The sequence below is a fragment of the Diceros bicornis genome, chromosome 6 (genome assembly GCF_020826845.1).
Source record: "Diceros bicornis minor isolate mBicDic1 chromosome 6, mDicBic1.mat.cur, whole genome shotgun sequence".
Taxonomy (NCBI): domain Eukaryota; kingdom Metazoa; phylum Chordata; class Mammalia; order Perissodactyla; family Rhinocerotidae; genus Diceros; species Diceros bicornis.
In genome coordinates, this window is record NC_080745.1 from 13,890,187 (window position 1) to 13,911,444 (window position 21,258).

General features: G+C 37.5%; 1 protein-coding gene across 3 annotated transcripts in view; it reads left to right on the forward strand.

The window, feature by feature from the left end:
* The first annotated feature begins 276 nt into the window (after window positions 1-276).
* The window catches only part of ZFAND4 (zinc finger AN1-type containing 4), a 121,235-nt gene continuing 100,253 nt past the window's right edge, over window positions 277-21,258 (forward strand). For 2 of the 3 annotated variants that reach the window (XM_058542879.1, XM_058542882.1), the window contains exons 1-2: window positions 277-688; window positions 8,812-9,106. In XM_058542879.1, coding sequence (XP_058398862.1) covers window positions 8,851-9,106 — 256 coding nt within the window. In that variant the 5' untranslated portion in view covers window positions 277-688; window positions 8,812-8,850. The remainder of the gene's footprint in view (window positions 689-8,811; window positions 9,107-21,258) is intronic. The other variant, XM_058542880.1, reaches the window with a different exon arrangement.

Here is a 21,258-nt window from a genome sequence, read left to right on the forward strand (position 1 = left end):
TTCCCAGCAGCCCGTGCGGCTGGTCTCCAGCTCACCCGCTCTGGCCCGAGTCAGGTGTCCACTGTTAGTAATGAAGGGTCAACATCCGGGCCTCCTAACCGACAATCATCACCTAGCGCAAGGGAAGCCCCAGCTGCCGAGCAACCGCCGGCGTCCGGCGGCCAGGCCCCGCCCCACCCCGCTGATTGGAGGGCGACGTGAGCGCCGGCGAGCGATTGGTTCGCGGTGTCACAACGGGGCGGGGGCGCGGCGGCCGCCGAGCGTTGCTCATGTGTGCGGGCTGTGGCGTCGCTCGTGGAGCCGCGCCTCTCTGTACGCCTGCGGGCGGGCGGGCGAGCGAGTGGACAAGACGGGCTGTGAGGGCGAGCGGCCGATGGGGAGGGCCTCCGGGGCAGCGGGCTGCTGAGCCGGGCCGCGTTGTCCCCGCTGGCTTCTCGGAGCAGGACAGCCGCGCCGAGCCCCCTCCGCCGCCGCCGCTGCCCTGAGACCGGTGCGGCGGGCCGCCTTCGCCGAGGACACAGCCTCCACTTTCCGTCCCTCCGCGAGCGCGACGCGGGTGCCCTGCCCGCCCGAAGGGTGCTGATCTCCAAGTCGCCGATTCTGACGCGGAGCCCGACCACTGCCCTCCAGATCGAGCCGGTGCGTGTGGGGAGCCAGAGTTTCTCCTGGAGGAGCACGGGCGGCGCAGGTGACGCAGAGGTCTTCAAGGGTCTGCACTTTGACGGCTCCACTAGACGTGGGCTCCGAAGATTTCCCTGTCTCGCTAGAGAATTGATTCCGGGCTAGAATTTAGGGTACAGATGCATGGTGTGGTGGATCTAATTCTGTAGATTGTATTTAAAACGTAGGGATATTTTCACACATTAGTAAAAACAGTTCATTAAAAGTAAATATTTCTAATCGCTGCATAGTATTCTGGATTTCTTAATGTTGGGGGAACAGTTTAAAAGATAACTGCTCTTATGTGGCTCCTATTCTGTAGAACAGAGGATAAAGCTGATTCCGAGTTACTACTAACCCAGCGCGATTATTGCTTTACCTATTTTTAACTTCCCTTTCATCTTTGGTTGTGATTTTTAGAACTTTTTCAGAGGAGATGAGAGAAATGTTTTGAGAATTGATTTAGAAATGTTTTTTGATGCCATTACTCTTAATAGCTAAATATGTTTTTTTACTACTGGTAAAAATTCTGGAAGTACTTTTTTCTCTACCTGCCTTCTTCCTTTCTTCTGTTTTTTAGCTGTTCTTGCATCATTTCCCACCCTGTCTTTGAGTCTTCTTGCCTCTCATTTTCCAACATCATAGGGTTGCGTAGTATGCTCAGTCGAGCATGACCACACACCGCTTTTGGAAGGTGTCTGTGGACCCAGCTTTGAGTGCTGGCTGGGTCTTTGGCCTGCTGGAGCTTCCGTTTGCTCCTCTGCCGTTATCTGGTCCTCCAGTGTGGCTGAACTAGATTTCATGGCCTCATTTTGTCCTGTGTTACAGTGATTTCTACGGCTGAGAAGTATAACTATTTTCTCTGGGAATATATTTCAGTTTTGAATTTGGTTACCAACCTTGCTTCTTTTTGGATATTGGAAATTACTCCATTGATTAGGGCCCAAATTTACAGTGCGTGTTCCAGCACAATTAGTGCTGTACTAGGTTGCTATTTTTCTTTTAGCCCATAGTTACTTTATCCACTTTCATAGATGAAGGACTTCCAAATCTGTCTTTCTGTTACCTTCCTACTCCCAGCTTGTTTATTATATTCGAGGTGTCGCTGTGGAAGAGTGCTGTGGTGAAGGAAATGCTCCTTATATCTTCTGTCTCTAAATTCCTTGGACAGGCACTGGTCATCCATGCCTTTATTTTTGTAACATTCGTTTCAGCCTTCCTGGCCCCTGACTTCTGTTGCTAGAGCTGCTACAGTGTAGATAGGAGTGCTTTGGGGGAACAGACACTGGTAATTCTGTAGTACCTTCTTATTTGATATAGCATGGTAAATCTGTTCTTAAGAATCCATGTGTTATTCAAAATCATGTTATAAAAGCAGTTGTTTCAGTGAGGGGAAAAAAAGAGGTTAGGGGTTAGCTTCATACAAAGTCATTTTTCCTACAGGCATTTCAATGTATTAAAGATACTAGAAAAAAAAACCTGAGCAATATAGTCATTTGGGTTTTATTTGAGAGTAATGGCCTTTGCCATTATCACTAGCAGTATTATTAGCACAGTACTTTGTATTATTATATTTGGTACTCCTTATTTTGAGAAATAGTGTAACAGCACTCAAAGCAACTGTGCTGGGGCCGGCCCGGTGGCGCAAGCGGTTAAGTGCGCGCGCTCCGCTGCGGCGGCCCGGGGTTCGCTGGTTCGGACCCCGGGCGCGCACCGACGCACTGCTTGGCAAGCCATGCTGTGGCGGCGTCCCATATAAAGTGGAGGAAGATGGGCACAGATGTTAGCCCAGGGCCGTCTTCCTCAGCAAAAAAAGAGGAGGATTGGCGGATGTTAGCACAGGGCTGATCTCCTCACAAAAAAAAAAAAAGCAACTGTGCTGCCAACAAAACTTTTCTTCCTGTGATGCCATCTCTTTAGGACCATTAGCAGTCTCCACAGTGCAATTCAGCTTCCCTAATTAATTAATTATACTTCCAATTAGTGTTATAAAATTCACACTGTAGTAGAAACCCTTGTATGTGCATGTCTGTTATGAATTGGATAAACTTTGGTGGACTTAGTTTGAAGTGAATCATAACATGATTCCCATGGGAAACCAGCATTCCTCCACCAAACTTTTGGAGCATAACCAAACATTTCTTCATCTCTGAAACAGGGATAATATCTTACGTATATCACAGGTTTGTTCCAAGGATCAATTGAGAGAGTGAATATTTTTTTACTTTTTAATTGAACAAACGCTTGATGGGTACCAATGTGTACAAAACACTGTGCTAGGTAATGGGACAGTAAATCAGATCTGGTCACTCCCTTAAGTTGCTTACAGTTTAGTAGAATAAGAAAGCCCTGTAAAAAGTGAAATTGATTGTAATGGATGCAATATATGATGGAAGTTAGGGTGCAAAGGAGAGTAACCATAGAAGGCTTTGTGGAATAGTTGCTATTTGAGCTGAGTATTGAAAGGTGATTAGGTGCTTGTTAGGTAGCCAAGTGTGGGGATGGTGGTGAGTGGAGCAAAACAGGAGCAACGATATAGATGCTGATGTGTTCCAAAGCTGCAGGTGCAAATGATTAGAAGACAGAAGTACCAGAGGTGTTGCAGGGTGGGATGAGGTATATGGATAAGTGAAATGGGGCTGGAAGGTGAGCTGCATGATCTTAGGAACCTTTCTAAAGAGTCTGAATTTTATTCTGTAGACAATGAGAAACCATTGTAGGGCCTTGAGCTAAGAAATAACATGATCAGTTCTACATTTTAAGAAGATAACTATGCTCCACATCTTATGTCATTAGGGAAATGCAAGTTAAAACAATGAGATAGCGCTACACGCCTATTAGAATGGCCAAAATCCAAAACACTGACAACATCAAATGCTGGGGAGGATGTGGAGCAGTAGGAACTCTTATTTGTTGCTGGTGGGAATGCAAAACAGTACAGCCACTTTGGAAGACACTTTGGCAGTTTCTTGCAAAACCAAACATACTCTTACCATAAGATCTAGCAATCACGCTTGTTAGTATTTACCCAAAGGAATTGAAAACTTAAGTCCACACGAAAACCTTAGTATATGTTTATAGCAGCTTTATTCATAATTGCCAAAACTTGGAAGCAACCAAGATGTGTCCTTTAGTAGGGGAATGGATAAATAAACTGTGGTGCATGTAGACAATGGAATATTCTTCAGTGCCATAAAGAAATGGAGAAATTTAAATGCATATTACTAAATGAAAGAAGCCAATCTGAAAAGGCTACATACTGTATGATTTCAACTATATGACATTCTGGAAAAGACAAAGCTATAGGGACGGTAAAAAGATCGGGTCGTTGCCAGGTGTTGGGGGAGGAAGTGTGAATAGGCGAAGCACAGAGGATTTTTAGGGCAGTGAAACTATTCTGTATGATACTATAATGGTGTTGACATGTCATTATACATTGGTGAAAACCGGTAGAATGTACAACACCAAGAATGAACCCTTATGTTAACCATGGACTTTCGGTGATGATGTGTCAATGTAGGCTCATCAATTATAACAAATATACCACTCTAGTATAGGATGTTGATAGTGGAGGAGGCTGTGGGTGTGTGGGGGTAGGGAGTATATGGGAACTCTCTGTACTTTCTGTTCAATTTTGATGTGAACCTAAAACTGCTCTAAAGTGTATTTAAAAGGAAAAAAAGTTTCAGGCTTCAGACTAACTTAGATTCATTTCCAGCATTTAGTCTGAATTGGTCGTTTCACTGCTATGCATTCTAAAGTCAAATACAAAATAATTTTAGAACTTTGTGTGACCTCTCCCCTGCTTAAGATAAATATTGAGAGTAAAATAATTTCTGAACTATGTGATATGATATCCTAATCCAGTTTTCATTAAACTTCCTTAAAAAAAAAAGATAATTGTTGGCCTCATAGAGAATGGATTGGAAGAGTGAAGGGCAGGAGTCAAGGATTATATCTAGGTAATGAAGGCCTGAACTAAGTCCTAATCAGTGTGGATGGAGAGAGTGAAAGATTACAGAAATATTAAGAAGTTGTATTGTTAGGATGGGTCACACTTAGATATCTTAGGGATAGAAGAAAAATCTAAAATGATTCCTAGATTTCTGACTTGAGTGACTAGATTAATGGTGGTACTCTACCAAGATGGGGACTGTAGGACAAGAAGGAGATTTGTAGGAAAGATGATTAGTTTTGGATATGTTGGATTTCAGGTATGTGTCTAGTGTCCACATTTCAGATGCCTATGGAATATCATGCCTGTGGAATGGAGGTGTAGGTTATTAATCAAACCACAGTCTTTTTTTAAAAACTGCTCCTTTAAACACATTGCTATGAAAATTGCTGTGACTTCAGTGATATTGCATATCCTTTGGCAAAAAAAATGTAAAAAATTTATTTATCACTCATTTTTCTTCTTGACTATTGCGCTTCCCTTGTTTTCACTTTCCGTTCACCTGGGCTTACTTAGTGATATCCTTCTCCCACTCTGAGGCTTTACCCATTCTGAAATACATTCAAAAGTTTACCCAACTCTAGGAAATACTTCCCAACTGATTCTTTGAGGCCAGTATTACCTTGATACCAAAACCAGACAAAGACATAGAAAGAAAATTAGATCAATATCTCTTATGGATATAGACACAAAAATCCTCAAAAAATACCAACAAACCAAATCTAGCAACATATATAAAGGATTATACACTATATACAAATGGGATTTATCCCAGGAATGCATGGTTGGTTCAAGATATAAAAATCAGTCAATGTAATATACCATATTAATAGAATAAGAGACAAAAACCACATGATCATCTCAGTAGACACTGGGAAGAAAAGCATTTGACAAAATCCAACACCTTTCATGATAAGGAAATAAAAACCAACAGACACCTAAACAAAGTAGGAATAGAAGGGAACATCCTCGACCTGATAAGAGATTATCTATGAAAACCCCACAGCTAAAATCATTCCTAATGGTGAAAGACTGAATGCTTTCCCCCTACAATGAGGAATAAAACAAGAATGTCTGCTCTCACCACTTCTATTCTAGGCAGGGCAATTAGGTAAGAAAAGGAAATAAAGAGCATCTAGATTGGAAAGGAAGTAAAAATCTCTATTTGCAGGTGACATGATATTGTGTGTAGAAAATCCTAAGGAATCTACTAAAAAAAACTACTAGAACTAATAAAGAGTTCAGCAGGGTTGCAGTGTATAAGATCAATATATTAAAATCAATTGTATTTTTATACACTAGCAGTGAACAATCTGAAAATGAAACTAAGACAACAATTTAGTTTATAGTAGAATCAAAAAGAATAACATTCTGGGCCACCCCATGGCTTAGTGGTTAAGTGCATGCGCTCCGCTACTGGTGGCCCGGGTTCGGATCCAGGCGCGCACCGACGTACCTCTTCTCTGGCCGTGCTGAGGCCGTGTCCCACATACAGCAACTAGAAGGATGTGCAGCTATGACATACAACTATCTACTGGGGCTTTTGGGAGAAAAAAAAAAGAAAGGAGGAGGATTGGCAATAGAAGTTAGCTCAGAGCCAATCTTCCTCAGCAAAAAAAGAGGAGGATTAGCACGGATGTTAGTTCAGGGCTGATCTTCCTCACACACACAAGAAAAGAATAACATTCTTAGGAATACATTTTTTAAAAAATGCAAAACTTGTACTTTAAAAACTATAAAACATTGTTGAAAGCAATTAAAGAAGTTATAAATAATCTGCAAGACATCATATGGTCATGGATTAGAAGACTTAATATTGCCAAGATAGTAATACTCTCCAAGTTAATCTGCAGACTCAACACAATCCTTATCAAAATCCCAACTGCTGTTTTTGCAAAATAGACAAGCTGATCCTAAAATTCGTATGGAAATTCAAGGGACCCAGAATAGCTAACAATCTTAAGAACAAATTAGAGGACTCACACTTCCTTATTTCAAAATTTACTATGAAGCTACAAAGACAGTGTGGTACTCGCATAAGGATAGACATAGAGATCAATGGATTAGAACTGAGGGACCGGAAGTAAACCCTCACATTTATGATCAATTGGTTTTTGATAAGAGTGCCAAGACAATTCAATGGAGGTAGAACAGTCTTGCTGACAAATGGTGCTGGGACAACTGGTTATTTACTTGCAAAAGAATAAAGCTGGGCCTCTGTTTCACACCATCCACAAAAATAAATTCAAAATGGACTATAGACCTAAATATAAGGGCTAACGCTATACAATTCTTAGAAAAATATATACAAGTAAATCTTTATTACCTTGAATTGAGCAAAGCTTTTGAAATATGACACCAAAAGCACAAGCAAAGAAAAACAGCCAAATTGGACTTCATTAAAATTAAAAACTTTTGTATTTCAAAGGACAGCATTAAGAAAGTTCAAAGACAACCCACAAAATTGAAGAAAATATTTGTGAATCATATTTGTTAAGAGGCTTGTATCTAGAAAACATAAAAAAAATCCTTAAAACTCAGTAATAAAAAGACAACCCAGTTAAAAATGGACAAAGGATCTGAATAGACCTTTCTCTAAAGAAGATATACAAATGGCCGGTGAGCACATAAAAAGATGCTCAACGGAAAGGCAAATCACAATCACGATGAGATGCTACTTCACACCCACTAGGATGGCTTTAATCAAAAAGACAATAAAAATTATTGGCAAGGATGTGGAGAAATCAGTACTCTCATTCATTATTGTTGGAAATGTAAAATGGTTCAGACTACTTTTGAAAACAATTTGGTAGTTCCACAAATTGCTCAACATGGAGTTACCACATAATCCAGCAATTCGACTCCTAGATATATATGGTCTTCCAGGAAGAAAACATATGTCCACACAAAAATTTGTAATTGAATGTTCTCATAGCATTATTCATAATAACCCAAAATTGAAAACAACCCAAAATGCCCATCAGCTGCTTACTGGATAAACAACGTGTGGTATATGCATACAATGGACTCTTATTCAGCAATAAAAAAGAATGAAGTACTGATACATCCTAGAATATGGATGCCCTTTGAAAACATTTTGCTAAGTGAAAGAAGCCAGTCACGAAAGATTACATATTGTATGATTCTATTTATGAGAAATCTCCAGAATAGGCAAAATTATAGAGACAGAAAATAGATTAGTAGTTGCCTAGGGCACAGAGGGAAAGGGAGAATTTGAGAGTGATGTCTACAGAGTATGGGGTTCCTTTTGGGGATGATGAAAATGTTCTAAAAATGATTGTGGTGATGGCTGTACAATTTGGTGAACATTCTAAAAAACAGTAAATTTTAGACTTTAAATGGATGAATTTTATGGTATGTTAATTATTTCTCAAGATATTAAAAAGATTTACCTACCTCTCCAGGAAGATGTGTATCATCTGTCCTTCTGGCTTAAGTTCAAGATCCCCCTTTACAAAGTTTTCAGTGATTAATAGTAATTCATATCAGTTTGGTTATTTCTGTTCTCCTAATTATACACTTGTAATTTTTCTTAGTCTTCTGTCAGTTGTTTGCCTCTCATATTCATTAGCCATTGTATGTTTGTGTGTAGAGATTATGTCTAGTGTTTGTTATCAGTATTGACCTCATCTCAATGCTATACTGATAGATAACCTCTGGAAACGCAAATACCGATTGATTATTTAGTGAGTCCTATTATTAAGGAACCTGTTAAGATGGTTGCTATTCCCGTTATTCAGTGTGATTCAAATGTACAATGGCTATAGAGTTATGCTTTGTATGGGTTAGAAAACAATTTACATATTTTAGAAAAGGATGTGCATAAGTTTTTCGAAGTCTAATGTATACCTATGTGTTGAATCCATTGGTTTAAATATCATTAACAACAAAATAAATACTTGTTGAGCATGTACTATATATAAGTAAGTGTCCTGAGCTCTAGTAAGATACAGAAAAGTATGGCAAATGTACCTGTTCTTAATAAACGTACAGTCTCATTGGGAGAGTGATTTCAGAGACAAACATGAAAAGTTCAGGATTAGACATATTAAGCACTAAAATGAATCTTAGGGTTGTCTAGAGGATTGATATGGGCCAGAGTTGTTCAGAAAAATCTTTTTGGAAGAATGAGACTTTCAGATAGGCTTGTTAAAAAAATTGTTCTTGTTTTTTAGGTACAAAACTCAAAACATGAACAACGATATATATTACCAATGTTCAAAGCTGATTTGGCTAGAACTGGAATACAGTTGCCATATTCCAGAGGAATTAGAAAAGTCAAAGTAATGGATAACAGAAAAGATCCTCCATTCTTCAATGAAGATAACGTAGGACCATTTTACTACAAACTTCCTTTCTATGATACCATGGAGCTCTTCATTGAAACATTGACTGGAACATGTTTTGAGCTGAGAGTTTCACCTTTTGAAGCTGTTATTTCTGTGAAAGCAAAAATTCAAAGATTGGAAGGTACTAGTCTTGCTTTATTTTTAGGATATGAGGATTAAATTTGTTCATCAAGAATGTATAATAACTTTAACTTTTCTTACAGAGAAAATGTCAAACCTTCATGGAATTAGAAAGAATAAGATAATGAACCCTCATATGTCCTTTACTCAGCTTCAACAGTTACCAATTCGTGAACTATCTTGTTTCCATTCCTGCATTCCCCCCACCTCGTTCTCCTTCTACCAGATTCTTTTAAAGCAAATCTCTGGCATCAAGTTAATGGTGTGAAATAATATTTTAAACTAATTTTTCAACAAGTTATGATGAAATGCAGATTTTGCTGTAACTACCTTACACTTTTAATGGGAAATAGTAATTGAGTTACCTTTTAGTGCCCTTGCTTACCTTTTTATACTGTTTTGTGGATACTTTTTCTTTTTTTAATGTGGAGATTTTCTGAAATGAGTTTCTTGGTTTACATTTACGTGTATTGGAAGTTTCCTCAGTATGGTAGGGATACTGAATATTGTGCAATATGTCTTTTGTGTTTTGTGTATTTGTGAAAAGTGCTCATAAATTACTTTCTGAAAATTAGTCTTTTTTTTATACTTTGCAGATTTCTGAAATAAGTGGTATTTACCATTTGTTGTTGTTAAAATCCAATATTGACTAGAAAATTAAATGGTTCTGTGTAACACTAAATGGATCTTTGCTTTTCGAACCAGCTGGAACTTGCTTGTAATATAAAGGTAGTAACTAACATTGCTTTCCAGCCCAGTTTAAGTTCAGAATTGTAGAAGGATGAGGAGGGTTGGAATTTTTTATCTTTGTAAAGTCAAGGATCCTGGTATCTGAGCTTCTGAATATTTGCTGTTCCTCCAGTAACTAACTTCTATTGAGGTTAATGGCCGGCTGAGTCCAGTGACCACATCAGTACATCCAGTAACGGCACATGAAGCTTTTGTCCCCCCAAATGATTTGGTGAGATACGGAATCAGAATAGTTTATTTTGACTTTGTTCTGCTCTTTTATTTATATCATGGTGTAATGGTATCTTTTTAGGAGCAGGAAGATGAAACCCTGTTGTGTTCTAAATAATATGTATTTTTTCCCCCTTTCATGCATTTTGAATAATCTCCATGCAGCAAAAGCACTTTAGAGAGCATCCTGTTTAGATTTCTTAATGTCAGAAGAGTAAATTTGGGCTTAAAGAGGATTGGGGACTTGTCTAAGGGAAATATTTAGTTGCTGACAGAGTTGGGACCAGAGCCAACATGCAGACTTCTCATCTTCTGTAGAAGGAGGTGTTGTCAGGGTAAAAGCAGTGGCTTTTGTAGTTATTAGACAGTTGAATCCTAGTTTAGACATTTTTAAGACAAATAAGTTACTGGGAAATTAGATGAAGTAATGTAAAATGCCTGCTGTTATAGTCTGCTTGGGCTATCATAACAAAATACCATAGACTGGGTGGCTTAAACAACAGAAGTTTATTTTCTCACAGTTTTGGAGGCTGAAAAGTCTGAGATCAGGGTACCAGCATGGTCAGGTTCTGGTGGGGGCCTTCTTCCTGGCTTGTAGACAGCCACCTTCTCCCTCTGTCCTCATGTGGCAGAGAGAAAAAGAAAGAGCAAGCGAGCTCTCTGGCGTCTCTTCTTATAAGGGTACTGATCCCACTATGAAGGCCTCACCGTCATGACCTCATCTAAACCTAATTATCTCCTAAAGGCCCCATCTCCAAGTACCATCACATTGGGGGTTAGGGCTTCAAGATGTAAATTTTTGGGGGACACAGTTCAGTCCATAGCACTTACCACTAGTGGTCAATAGATCTTAATTCTCCACGCTTTCTTGTAACTTCTTGCAGTCCATGGGCAGTAAAAGTCATTCTGTTCTTCAGGAGGCTTCAAGAGGGCATCCTTCATGAAAAATCAATTTTAATTCTTTTATGGGTGATCTTTTATTCCTATCCAGGAAGACATTTGGGGATAACATGTTGGGTATGACTCTCTAAGATAGAGGGATATGGAATAGAGAGGATAGGAAGTCAAAGGTGACACTACTCGGTTTAATCCTTCAGGGGAAGTGGTTGCTCTGCCAGACTGCTTTTCCTTTTGGGCAGCTTTTAATAAGTTCAGAACTAGAGCCTAGTAGGAGATAGGAGGGTCAATGATGGAGTGTGCTGGATTAGGAGTGATGGGACTGTAGCAAGAAAGGAGCAGTACCTATAAGGGGACTTGAAATGGGCCTTGAAAGGAAAGGAGCACTGAAGCCAGACTGCCTGATTTCAAATTACTAGCTGATTAAATTACTCGACTTCTCTTTACCTCAGTTGCACTAATTTAAAATGGGAATAATAGTAGTACCTATCTCAAAGAGTTCTTAGGATTAAATGAGTTGATAAATGTAAAACATTTAGCAGAGCATCTGTGTTCTTTATCAGGGGAAAATGGTTAAGTCTGTGGAGCTAGTGCAATATGTACCCAAGAATATAAGAGCTGTGCCCTTGGGAGGAGATGTGATTTAGCTCTCTGAGTTTACAGAGAAGGCAAATTCTTTGGAGTTTATCATTACTTAGAGCAGTGGTCTGCGAAGGACGGTACGTACTACTCAGAGGATATGAAAAATAATCCAGTGGAATTTGGAAAGAAAAAATTTCCCAAGAAGTGTAAGGGATCATTGTCAGTTGGTTCTTTATTGCCATGGACAGTGGATTCCCTGGACTTGCTGTCTAGTCCTTGGCATTACTGCTCCCTAATAAAAATTGCTCTTCTGTGCCCTCTTATGACTAGGTGGGACATGTTTTAGTTCTGGCCAATGAGCTATGTATGGAAATCTCCATCAGCCTGAGTCCCTGAGTGACTATAGTGAGCAGAGCCTCCTGCCGACATGCAGTGGACATGTAACTTGAGCAAGAAATAAATCTTTGTTTTAAGCCACTGATGTTTTTGGGGTGATTTGGGATAGGTTCAGCATAGCTTTCTTTATTCTGACTGATATAGTATCAAATAGGGGTCTTTTTTTTTCACTATATAGGTAATTGGTTGTCTAAGTACTACTTACTGGATTAATCTAGTCTTTTCTCACTAAAATAATTTCATACCTGTTATGTATTACATTCTTTTATACACACAACTCTTGATCACCTGATGTGTGTCTATCTCTCGCTATGCCAATATTACACTGTCTTATTTATTATGATATAATTTAAGTTTTGATAGCTGACGGTGACCATACACACTAAGGATTGTTATGTCTTCTTGGAGAATTGACCCCTTTATCATTATATAATGCCCCTCCTTATCTCTGATAACTTTTCTTGTTCTCCAGTCTGCTCTGTCTGCAATTAATATAGCTAATCCAGCTTTCTTTTGATTAGTGTTAGCGTCATATTTTTCTCCATTCTTTTATTTTTTTTCCCAGCTTTATTGAGGAACGATTGACTAATAAAATTGTATCCATTCCTATACTTTTAATCTGTATGTATCTTTTTATTTAAAGTGGATTTCTTCTATACAACATTTAGTTGGGTCTTGTTTTTAGATCCAATCTGACCATCTCTGTCTTTTAATTGGTATATTGAGGCAATTAATGTTTGAAATGATTGTTCATATAGTTGGGTTAGTGACTACCATATTTGTTACTGTTTTCTATTTGTTGCCCTAGTTCTTTGTTCCTGTTTTGGTTTTCCGCTCTTTTCTGCCTTTCATGGCTTTAATCATTTTTTATGGTTCTATTTTATCTCCTTTCTTAACATCAGTTCTACTTCTTTTTTCATTTTTTTAGTGGTTGCATTTGAGTTGCAATATACATTTATAGCTAATCCAAGTCTACTTTCAAATAATACTATACCTCTTCACAGGTATTGCAACTACCTTATAAGAACTAAGTATTCCTAATTCCTCCCTCTAGTCCCTTGTATCAGTGCTGTCATTCATTTCACTTATACATAAGCCATGATCATTGACTACATTGTTGTTGTTGTTGTTATTCTGAACAAACTGTTATCTATTAGATGAATTAAGAGTAAGAAAACTAATAAAAGTTTTTATTTTATCTTCATGTATTCCTTCTTCAGTGCTCTTCCTTTCTTTATGTAGATCCGAGTTTCTGACCTATATCATTTTCCTTCTCTCTGAAGAACTTCTTTTAATGTTTTTTGCAAGGCAGGTGTACTGACAACAATTCCCTCCATTTTTGTTTATGTGAGAAAGTCTATTTCTCCATCACTTTTGAAGGATGATTTCATAGGGTACAGAATTCTGGGTTGGTGGTCTTTTTCTTTCATCACTTTAAATATTTCAATCTACTCTCATCTTGCTTACAGTATTTCTGGTGAGAAGTTCCCTGTAATTATTATCCATGTGTTTTTTTCCTCTGGCTTCTTTAAAGATTTTCTCTTTGTCTTTGCTTTTCTGCAGTTTGATATGATATGCTTAGGTGTAGGTTTTAAAATTTTTATCCTATTTGGTGTTCTCTGAGCTTCCCAATATGTGCTTTGATGTATCTCATTCATTAATTTTGGAAAATTCTGGGCCATTATTACTTAAAATATTTCTTCTATTCCATTTTCTCTTCCCTCTAGTATTCCAGTTATACCTTTTCAAATTTTCCCACAGTTCTTGGATGTTCTGGGGTTTTTCCTTTTTACATTTCAGTTTTTACATTCTGTCCCAGAGACTTCCAATTCCTCTAGTTTCCTTGTTTTGTCTCCCCTGTTGTCTTTGGCTTTCCCTAAGAACTCCTCCTCAGAAAGAGTCTGTGTCTTGTAGCTCTTTTATCTATGATCTACTGTTATTATACTAGAGCCCTATTAGTGTGGTGGTAAAGTATTGGGGAGGGAAACCATCTATAATCCTATGATTAAATCTCAGTGTTTTAGTGGGCCTGTGCCCTGGGGCTGTGACCTTCAAAGTGTTTCTTAGTTTCTCCCTTCCCTCCACCCTGTAATCACTTACGTGAGATAGGAAAACTAGAGGGGTCTGGAATCAGTGAAATATCTTTCTGCCAGCTGGGATAAGGCTCCGATAAATTGAGTAGGCCTTTATTGTGGAGAATGCTCTGGGCTTTTTCATAATGTGTGTGTTTCCCCTCCATCTGCCTGAGCTACAAGGGGATCTTCCTTGACACTTAGGTGAGAATCTGATGGGATTCCTAGAGATAAAACTCTCAAAAGTATGGGAGCTCCCATGTGACGGTGGACCCCAGGAATTCCCCAAGCTCATGCTACTCCATACTCAGCCTCCACCAGTTCATCAAGGTTACCATTTAAGTGTTCCTTCCAGTTTATGTCTCTCTCTTCTGCTTCAGGTGATCAGGTCTTGGCTGTAACTTTCTCCATTTGCCTATCTCTGTAGATTTTGGGGTGGTGGCTTTCCCTCCTACCTCATTTCTCTGATGGCTCCAAGAAAAGTTGTTGGTTTTCAGTTCGTTCAGCTTTTTTCTTGTTATAAGGATGGGAGTGGTACCTTACAAGCTCTTTACGTGTTGTAATGGAAACTGGAAGTCTCAATTTTCTTTTTAATGTAACCATTTATGATTTAAAATTTCCTTCCAAGAATTGTGTTAGCTATATCCTACAAGTTTTTGTTAAGTTGAATTTCATTGTCATTAAATTCTAAATGTTTGTTTTGCGAAAGTATTTATTTTAGTGTTTAAAAAATTATAATAGTTAGGGGCTCTGCAACCATAGCAATATATAGGATTAGGTAGATTTAATCACTTTCGTAGTTTATACAGACTCTCAATATTCTGACTAATAATAATTGTACATGTTTTCATTTATCTCCAAGTTCTAGCAAATTCCATTTTTTTAATGAAGGTATAATTTACATATTATAAAATTCATCATTTTTAGTATTGTATTAGTTTTCTAGGGCTGCCATAACAAGGTATCACAAACTGAGTGGCTAAAAGAACAGGCATTTATTATCTCACAGTTCTAGAGGCTAGAAGTCCAAGATCAAGGTGTTGGCGTTGTCAATTCCTCCTGAGAGCTCTTAGAGAAAATCTGTACCATGCCTTTTGCCTAGCTTCTGGTGGTTTGCTGGCAATCTTTCTTGTTCCTTGGCTTGTAGAAGCATCACCCCAGTCTCCTCACATGATAATCTCCTTGTGTATGTGTGTGTCTGTCTCTAAATTTCCCCTTTGTATAAGGACACCAGTCATAATTGGATTAGGCCCCTCCCTAATGACCTCATTTTAACTTTGTTATATCTGTAAAGATCCTATTTCCAAATATGGTCACATGCTGAGGTACTAAGGAGTAGAACTTCAACATATGAACTTTTGGGGGACACAGTTCAACCCATGACTAGTATATAGTTCTGTCCTTATTGGTAAACATTACTGTCATGTAATTACCACCACAATCAAGATATAGAAGAGTTTCATCAGCCACCAAAATTCTCCTCTGCCTTTGTGGTCAGCCTCTTATTGTAAACCCAGCTCCTGGCACCCACTAATCTGTTTCTGTCCCTATAATTTTGCCTTTTCCAGAATTTCATATAAATGAAATCACACAGTATATAGCCTTTTGAGTCTACTTTCTTTCACTTATGCATAATACACAATTCATTTGAGATTTATCCATATTGTTACATATATCAATACTTCATTCTGTTATGTACCACACTTATTCATTCCTAAGTTGAGGAACATTTGAGTTGTTTTCAGTTTTTGGTGATTATGAATAAAGCCATTATAACCTTTGATGTACAGCCTTCTATGGGAGCACATGTTTTCATTTCACTTGGGTAAATACCTAGGAGTTGTGTAGTAAGTGTATATTTACTTGTATGTGTATCTTTAACTAATAAGAAACTACCAAACTATTTTCCAGAGCAGCTGTACCATTTTGTATTCCTGTGAGTAATGTCTAAAAGTTCTAGTTGCTCTGCGTCCTCATCAGCACATGTATTATTGTCTGGGTTGTTTTCGTTTGTTTTTTGCCATTCTAATAGATATCGGTGATATCTCGTGGTTTTAATTTGCATCTCCGTAATGACTAATGATAAGGAACATCTTTTTATTTGCTTATTGATCATCTGTACGTCTTCTTTAATGAAGTGTCTATTCAGTCTTTGCCCATTTTTAAATTAAGTTGTTTGTTTTCTTGTTATTGTGTTTTGAAAGTCCTGGTGTTTTTAAACTTTTTTTTTTTTTTTTTTTTTTTTTTTTGTGAGGAGATCAGCCCTGAGCTAACATCCGCCAATCCTCCTCTTTTTTTTTTGCTGAGGAAGACGGCCCTGGGCTAACATCCGTGCCCATCTTCCTCCACTTTATATGGGACGCCGCCACAGCATGGCTTACCAAGCAGTGCGTCGGTGCGCGCCCGGGATCCGAACCAGCGAACCCCGGGCCGCCGCAGCGGAGCGCGCGCACTCAACCGCTTGCGCCACCGGGCCGGCCCCTAAACTTTTCATTATGGTTTCTTTGTCTTCTTTGACCCTTGAATTATTTAAAAGTGTACTTTTATTTCCATACTTAGGGGAATTTTTAAAATTTCACTTTATTATTAATCACTAATTTAATGCAGGTGGTCAGAGTAAATAGAATATTTATGGTAAATATGATATTGTTATATACAATTGTCTTTGAGTCTTATAGCAGCCGGGGGCTCTTTAAAAATTCAGGTGTGGTGTAGAAGAAACAGGAAGAAAAAAATTGGTGAGGTGAATTATTGATGTGACAAGTTCAAGTGTAACTTGTTCAAAAGTAAAATCAAACAGATTTCTGATTCTGGCCTTCCTAATTCTACCATATTAGGAAGGTAGAAACCCTTCCTAACAGAACACACAAATTCTGGGTAAGTTTTGAAAAATATTTTTTCCATTGTCTCTTTCAACTTGTATTAATATAATGAAAACAATAAGAGGCCTGAAATGACAAAATACAATTCTTCAAGAACAGTCAGTGGAGCAGACGTTTGTTCCAAAAGCCTCTCCCAATCTCTGGTGACCTCGCAGCCTAAGACAAAGGGGGAAGGAGAGAAAATCTGGTACCTAAGCACACTGGGAAGTTGGCTCAGAGATAGTTCTTTGTTCCCCAAGCCACACAACCACCATGCTTTTGGTGTTTTTGTTTTGTTTTGTTTTCTCACCTACTTTCTGGCACAATAAGATGCTCTAGTATCATCTTGTGTATTTCCTGCCCTGTCTTAGAATCAGCCATATTTCCAAGGAGCACTGGTTCCTTTTATTGGAGTATGGCATTAGAAACCAAATGTGAGCATGACAATTGACTCTTCAGCCTCAATAATAGAAACTAGAAGACAGTGGAATATTATCTTCACAGTGCTAAGAGAAATAACAGTCTCTCCCTAGAACTGATTTTATCTTTCAAGGATGAGGGCAAAATCAAGACATTTCCAGAAAAAGCAAACTTGAATTTCCTAAACAACAAACTCTTGCCAAAGGAACTTGTGAAGGATATATCTTAGAAGGCAAATGATGTCTAAAGAAAGTTGGTGATGCAAGATGGAATGGTTATCAAAATGGCACATTTGTGGGTAAATCGAAATAAACATTTACTTAATAAAAAAATAAAATATAGAGGTTTGAAAAATCGAATTAAAATCCTGGTAGCAATGACATATAAGTTAAGGTGGAGTTGTTTGTAATGAGAATGCTAAGGCTCTTAGCATTGTTCCTGAGGAGGATAAAGACGTGATTAGCTTTAGACTTTGTTTTGTTAAATATGATCATTTGAATTTCTAGAGTAATTACTAGAGATTAGAAATAGAGTTGTATAATTTCCAAACGATAGGAGTGCCTCACCTTCTTCCATGTATCTAAAGTAATACATAAATAAAGCAGGTAGGTAAAGCAGAACAATTAGCACAAAATAAGATAGTAAAAATGCATAGAAATATATCAGTAATCCCAATAATGTAAAATGGATAAACTTCTCTAATTGAAAGATTACAGTTGATAGACTGGTTAGAAAAAAATCCATATGAAATGCTGCTTAAAGAGACCTAATCTAAAATATAAGGACACCAAAATGTTGAAAGTAAAAGGATTGAAAAAGATACACCAGGCAAATACCAATACAGAAAGGTGTTTCTGTATTGATAAAGTCATTATGTAAACTACATTTTAAAGTGAAACGTGAATAAGTCACGTAGAGGGATGTTCATAGTAGTTTTATTGATAATGTGAAAATTCTAGAAACAACTCAAATGAATACACTAGAATGGATAAATTGTGGTATATGTAAATGTATATGTCATATATTGGAATCAAATTCTATGGAATAGATCACAACATGGAAAAATAATGGAATAATAGCTTCATGCATGACATGGATAAGTTAAAAACAATGGTGAATAAAAAAAGCAAATCATAGAGAAACACATACACTATGATACCACTTATATAAAGATCAAAAAGAGGCAAAAGAAACAATACCACATATTGAAGTAGAGCAATAACAAAAAGCAGAAGAATGATGTGATTACCCCTAGGTAGAGGGAAGAGAGTGCAGCTGGGGAGAAGCATGCAAGAGTATTTTTTCCATATGCTTGTCAACACTTTGTATGGTCAGTCTTTTTAATTTTAGTCATTCTAATAGGTATGTAGTGATATTTCATTGTGGTTTTAGTTTGCATTTCCCTCATGACTAATGAGATTGAACATCTTCATGAGCCAATTTGCCATCCTTATATATTCTTTGTCGAAGTGTCTATTCAACTCCTTTAAAAATTGGATTGTTTGGGGCCGGCCTAGTGACGAACCCCTGGCTGCTGACCTATGCACTGCTTATCAGGCCATGCTGTGGCAGGTGTCCCACATATAAAGTAGAGGAAGATGGGCACGGATGTTAGCCCAGGACTAATCTTTACCCCCCCAAAAATTGGATTGTTTGTTTTCTTACTGTTGAGTTTTGAGAATTCTTTTTTTTCTGGTGAGGAAGATTGTCCCTGAGCTAACATCCTTGCCAACCTTCCTCTACTATGTGTATGGGATGCCGCCACAGCATGGCTTGATGTGTGGTGTGCATGTCTGTGGCCAGGATCCCAACCCACGAACCCCAGGCCACCAAAGCAGAGCACGTGAACTTAGTCACTACGCCACCAGGTCAGCCCTCTGAGAATTCTTTATATATTCTGAATACCTGTCTTTAATCAGATGCATATTTTGCTGAGATTTTCTCCCAGGCTGTGGCTATTTATTGTCTTAACAGTGTCTTTTGAAGAGCAGAAATTTTAATTTTGCTAAAGTCCAATTTGTCAAAAAAAGTCTTTTTTTATGGATATGGATGTCATATCTAAGAAATCTTTGAGTAATCTGAGGTCAAAAAATTTTCTTCTGTATTTTCCTCTAATGTTTCAATTACATAGATTGATTTTTTAAAATATTAAACCAGCATTCCTGGAATTAACCTTACTTGATTATGTTGTGTTATCCTTTTAATATATTGTTGAATTCTGTTTGCTAAAACTTTGTGTGGAATATTTGTATCTGTGTCCATGAAGGATGCTGGTTTTACTGGTTTTAACTTGTAATGTCTGGTTTTGGTATCAGGGTAATACTGTCCTCATGGAATGAATTGGGACTATTCCTTTCTCTGCAATTTTTTGGAAGAGAGTAGAATTGGTATTATATCCTCTCCTATGAAGCCATCTCTTTAATAAATATAGGGCTATTCAGGTTATCTTTTTCTTCTTGAGTGAGCTTGAGTAGCTTGTGTCTTTTAAGGATTTTGTTCATCTGTTGTTGAATTTTATTGACATAGTTTATAGCATTCCCTTATTATCTTTTCAGTATCTGTAGAATCTGTAGTGATGTCACCCGTCTTCATTCCTAATACTGGTAATTTGCATATTCTTTTTTAAATGTCTTTTTATCAATTTTAATGAACTTCTTAAAGAATCAGATCAATGAATTTTGCCTTCATTTTTATCTTGTTTTTCTGTTTTCTATTTCATCTATTTCTGTTTTGATTTTTATTATGTTCCTGTTTACTTTGGGTTTAATTTGCTCTTTTTCTAGTTTCTTAAGGGAGACTAAGGTCATTAATATGAAACATTTCTTCTTATGAAATATTGGTATTTAGTGCTTTAAGTTTCCTCCTGATTACTGCCTGTTGGCATTCCACACATTTTAGTATGTTGTGTTTTCATTTTCATTCAGTTCAAATATTTTATAATTTTTCTTTTGATGTCTTTTTTTGATCCACAGGTTATTTAGAAATATGGTGTTTGGTTTCTAAAAATTGAGAGGCTTTCTAGTAATCTTTTGGTTACTGATTTATAATTTAATTCTGCATTATTTGAATTCTTTTAAATTTGTAGAAACTTGTTTTATGGTACAGAATATGGTTTGTCTTGGTAAATTTGCACTTGAGAAGAATGTGCATTCTGTTATTGATGGATGGAGTGTTCTATAAATGTCAATTAGGTCAATTTCTGTGATAGTGTTCTGTTATACTGTGTTCTTATTAATTATCTACTTGTTCTATCAAGTGTTGAGAAAAGGGTATTGAAATCTCCAACTATACTTGTGGATTTGTCTTTTTCCTCTTCCAATTCTGTGATTTTCTGTGTCATGTATTTTGAAGCTCTGTAATTAGGTGCATATACTTTTAGGATTTTATGTCCTCTTGACTTCATTGACCCCTTCATCATTATGAAATGACATTGTTTATCCTTGGTGATAGTTTTTGCCCTGAAATCTACTTTAGCTGAATTTAATATAGTCACTCCATATTTCTTTTGACTAGTGGTCAGCATAAAATATCTTTTTCCATCCTTTTATTTTTAATCTATTTGTGTCTTTATATTTAAGCTGCCTATTTCCTGTAGGCAGCATATAATTGAGTCTTGCTCGTCTTTTTTTGTTGTTGTTGTTGTTAATCCACTCTCTCTCTATCTCTGCCTTTTAATTGCCGTTTTTACACTATTTTATTTAAGGTGACTATAGATGTGATTAGGTTTTACTTTGTCATTTTACTGTCTTCCATTTGTTCCATCTGTTCTTTCTTTCCTTTTTCCTCTTTTCCATCTTTGTTTTGGATTAATTGAGTATTTGTTACAATTCCTTATTTTTTTGCAGGGAAAGATTTGCCCTGAGGTAACATACGTTGCCAATCTTTCTCTTTTTTTTCCCCTCCTTAAAGCCCCAGTACATGGTTGTATATCTTAGTTTTAAGTCGTTCTAGTTTTTCTATGTGAG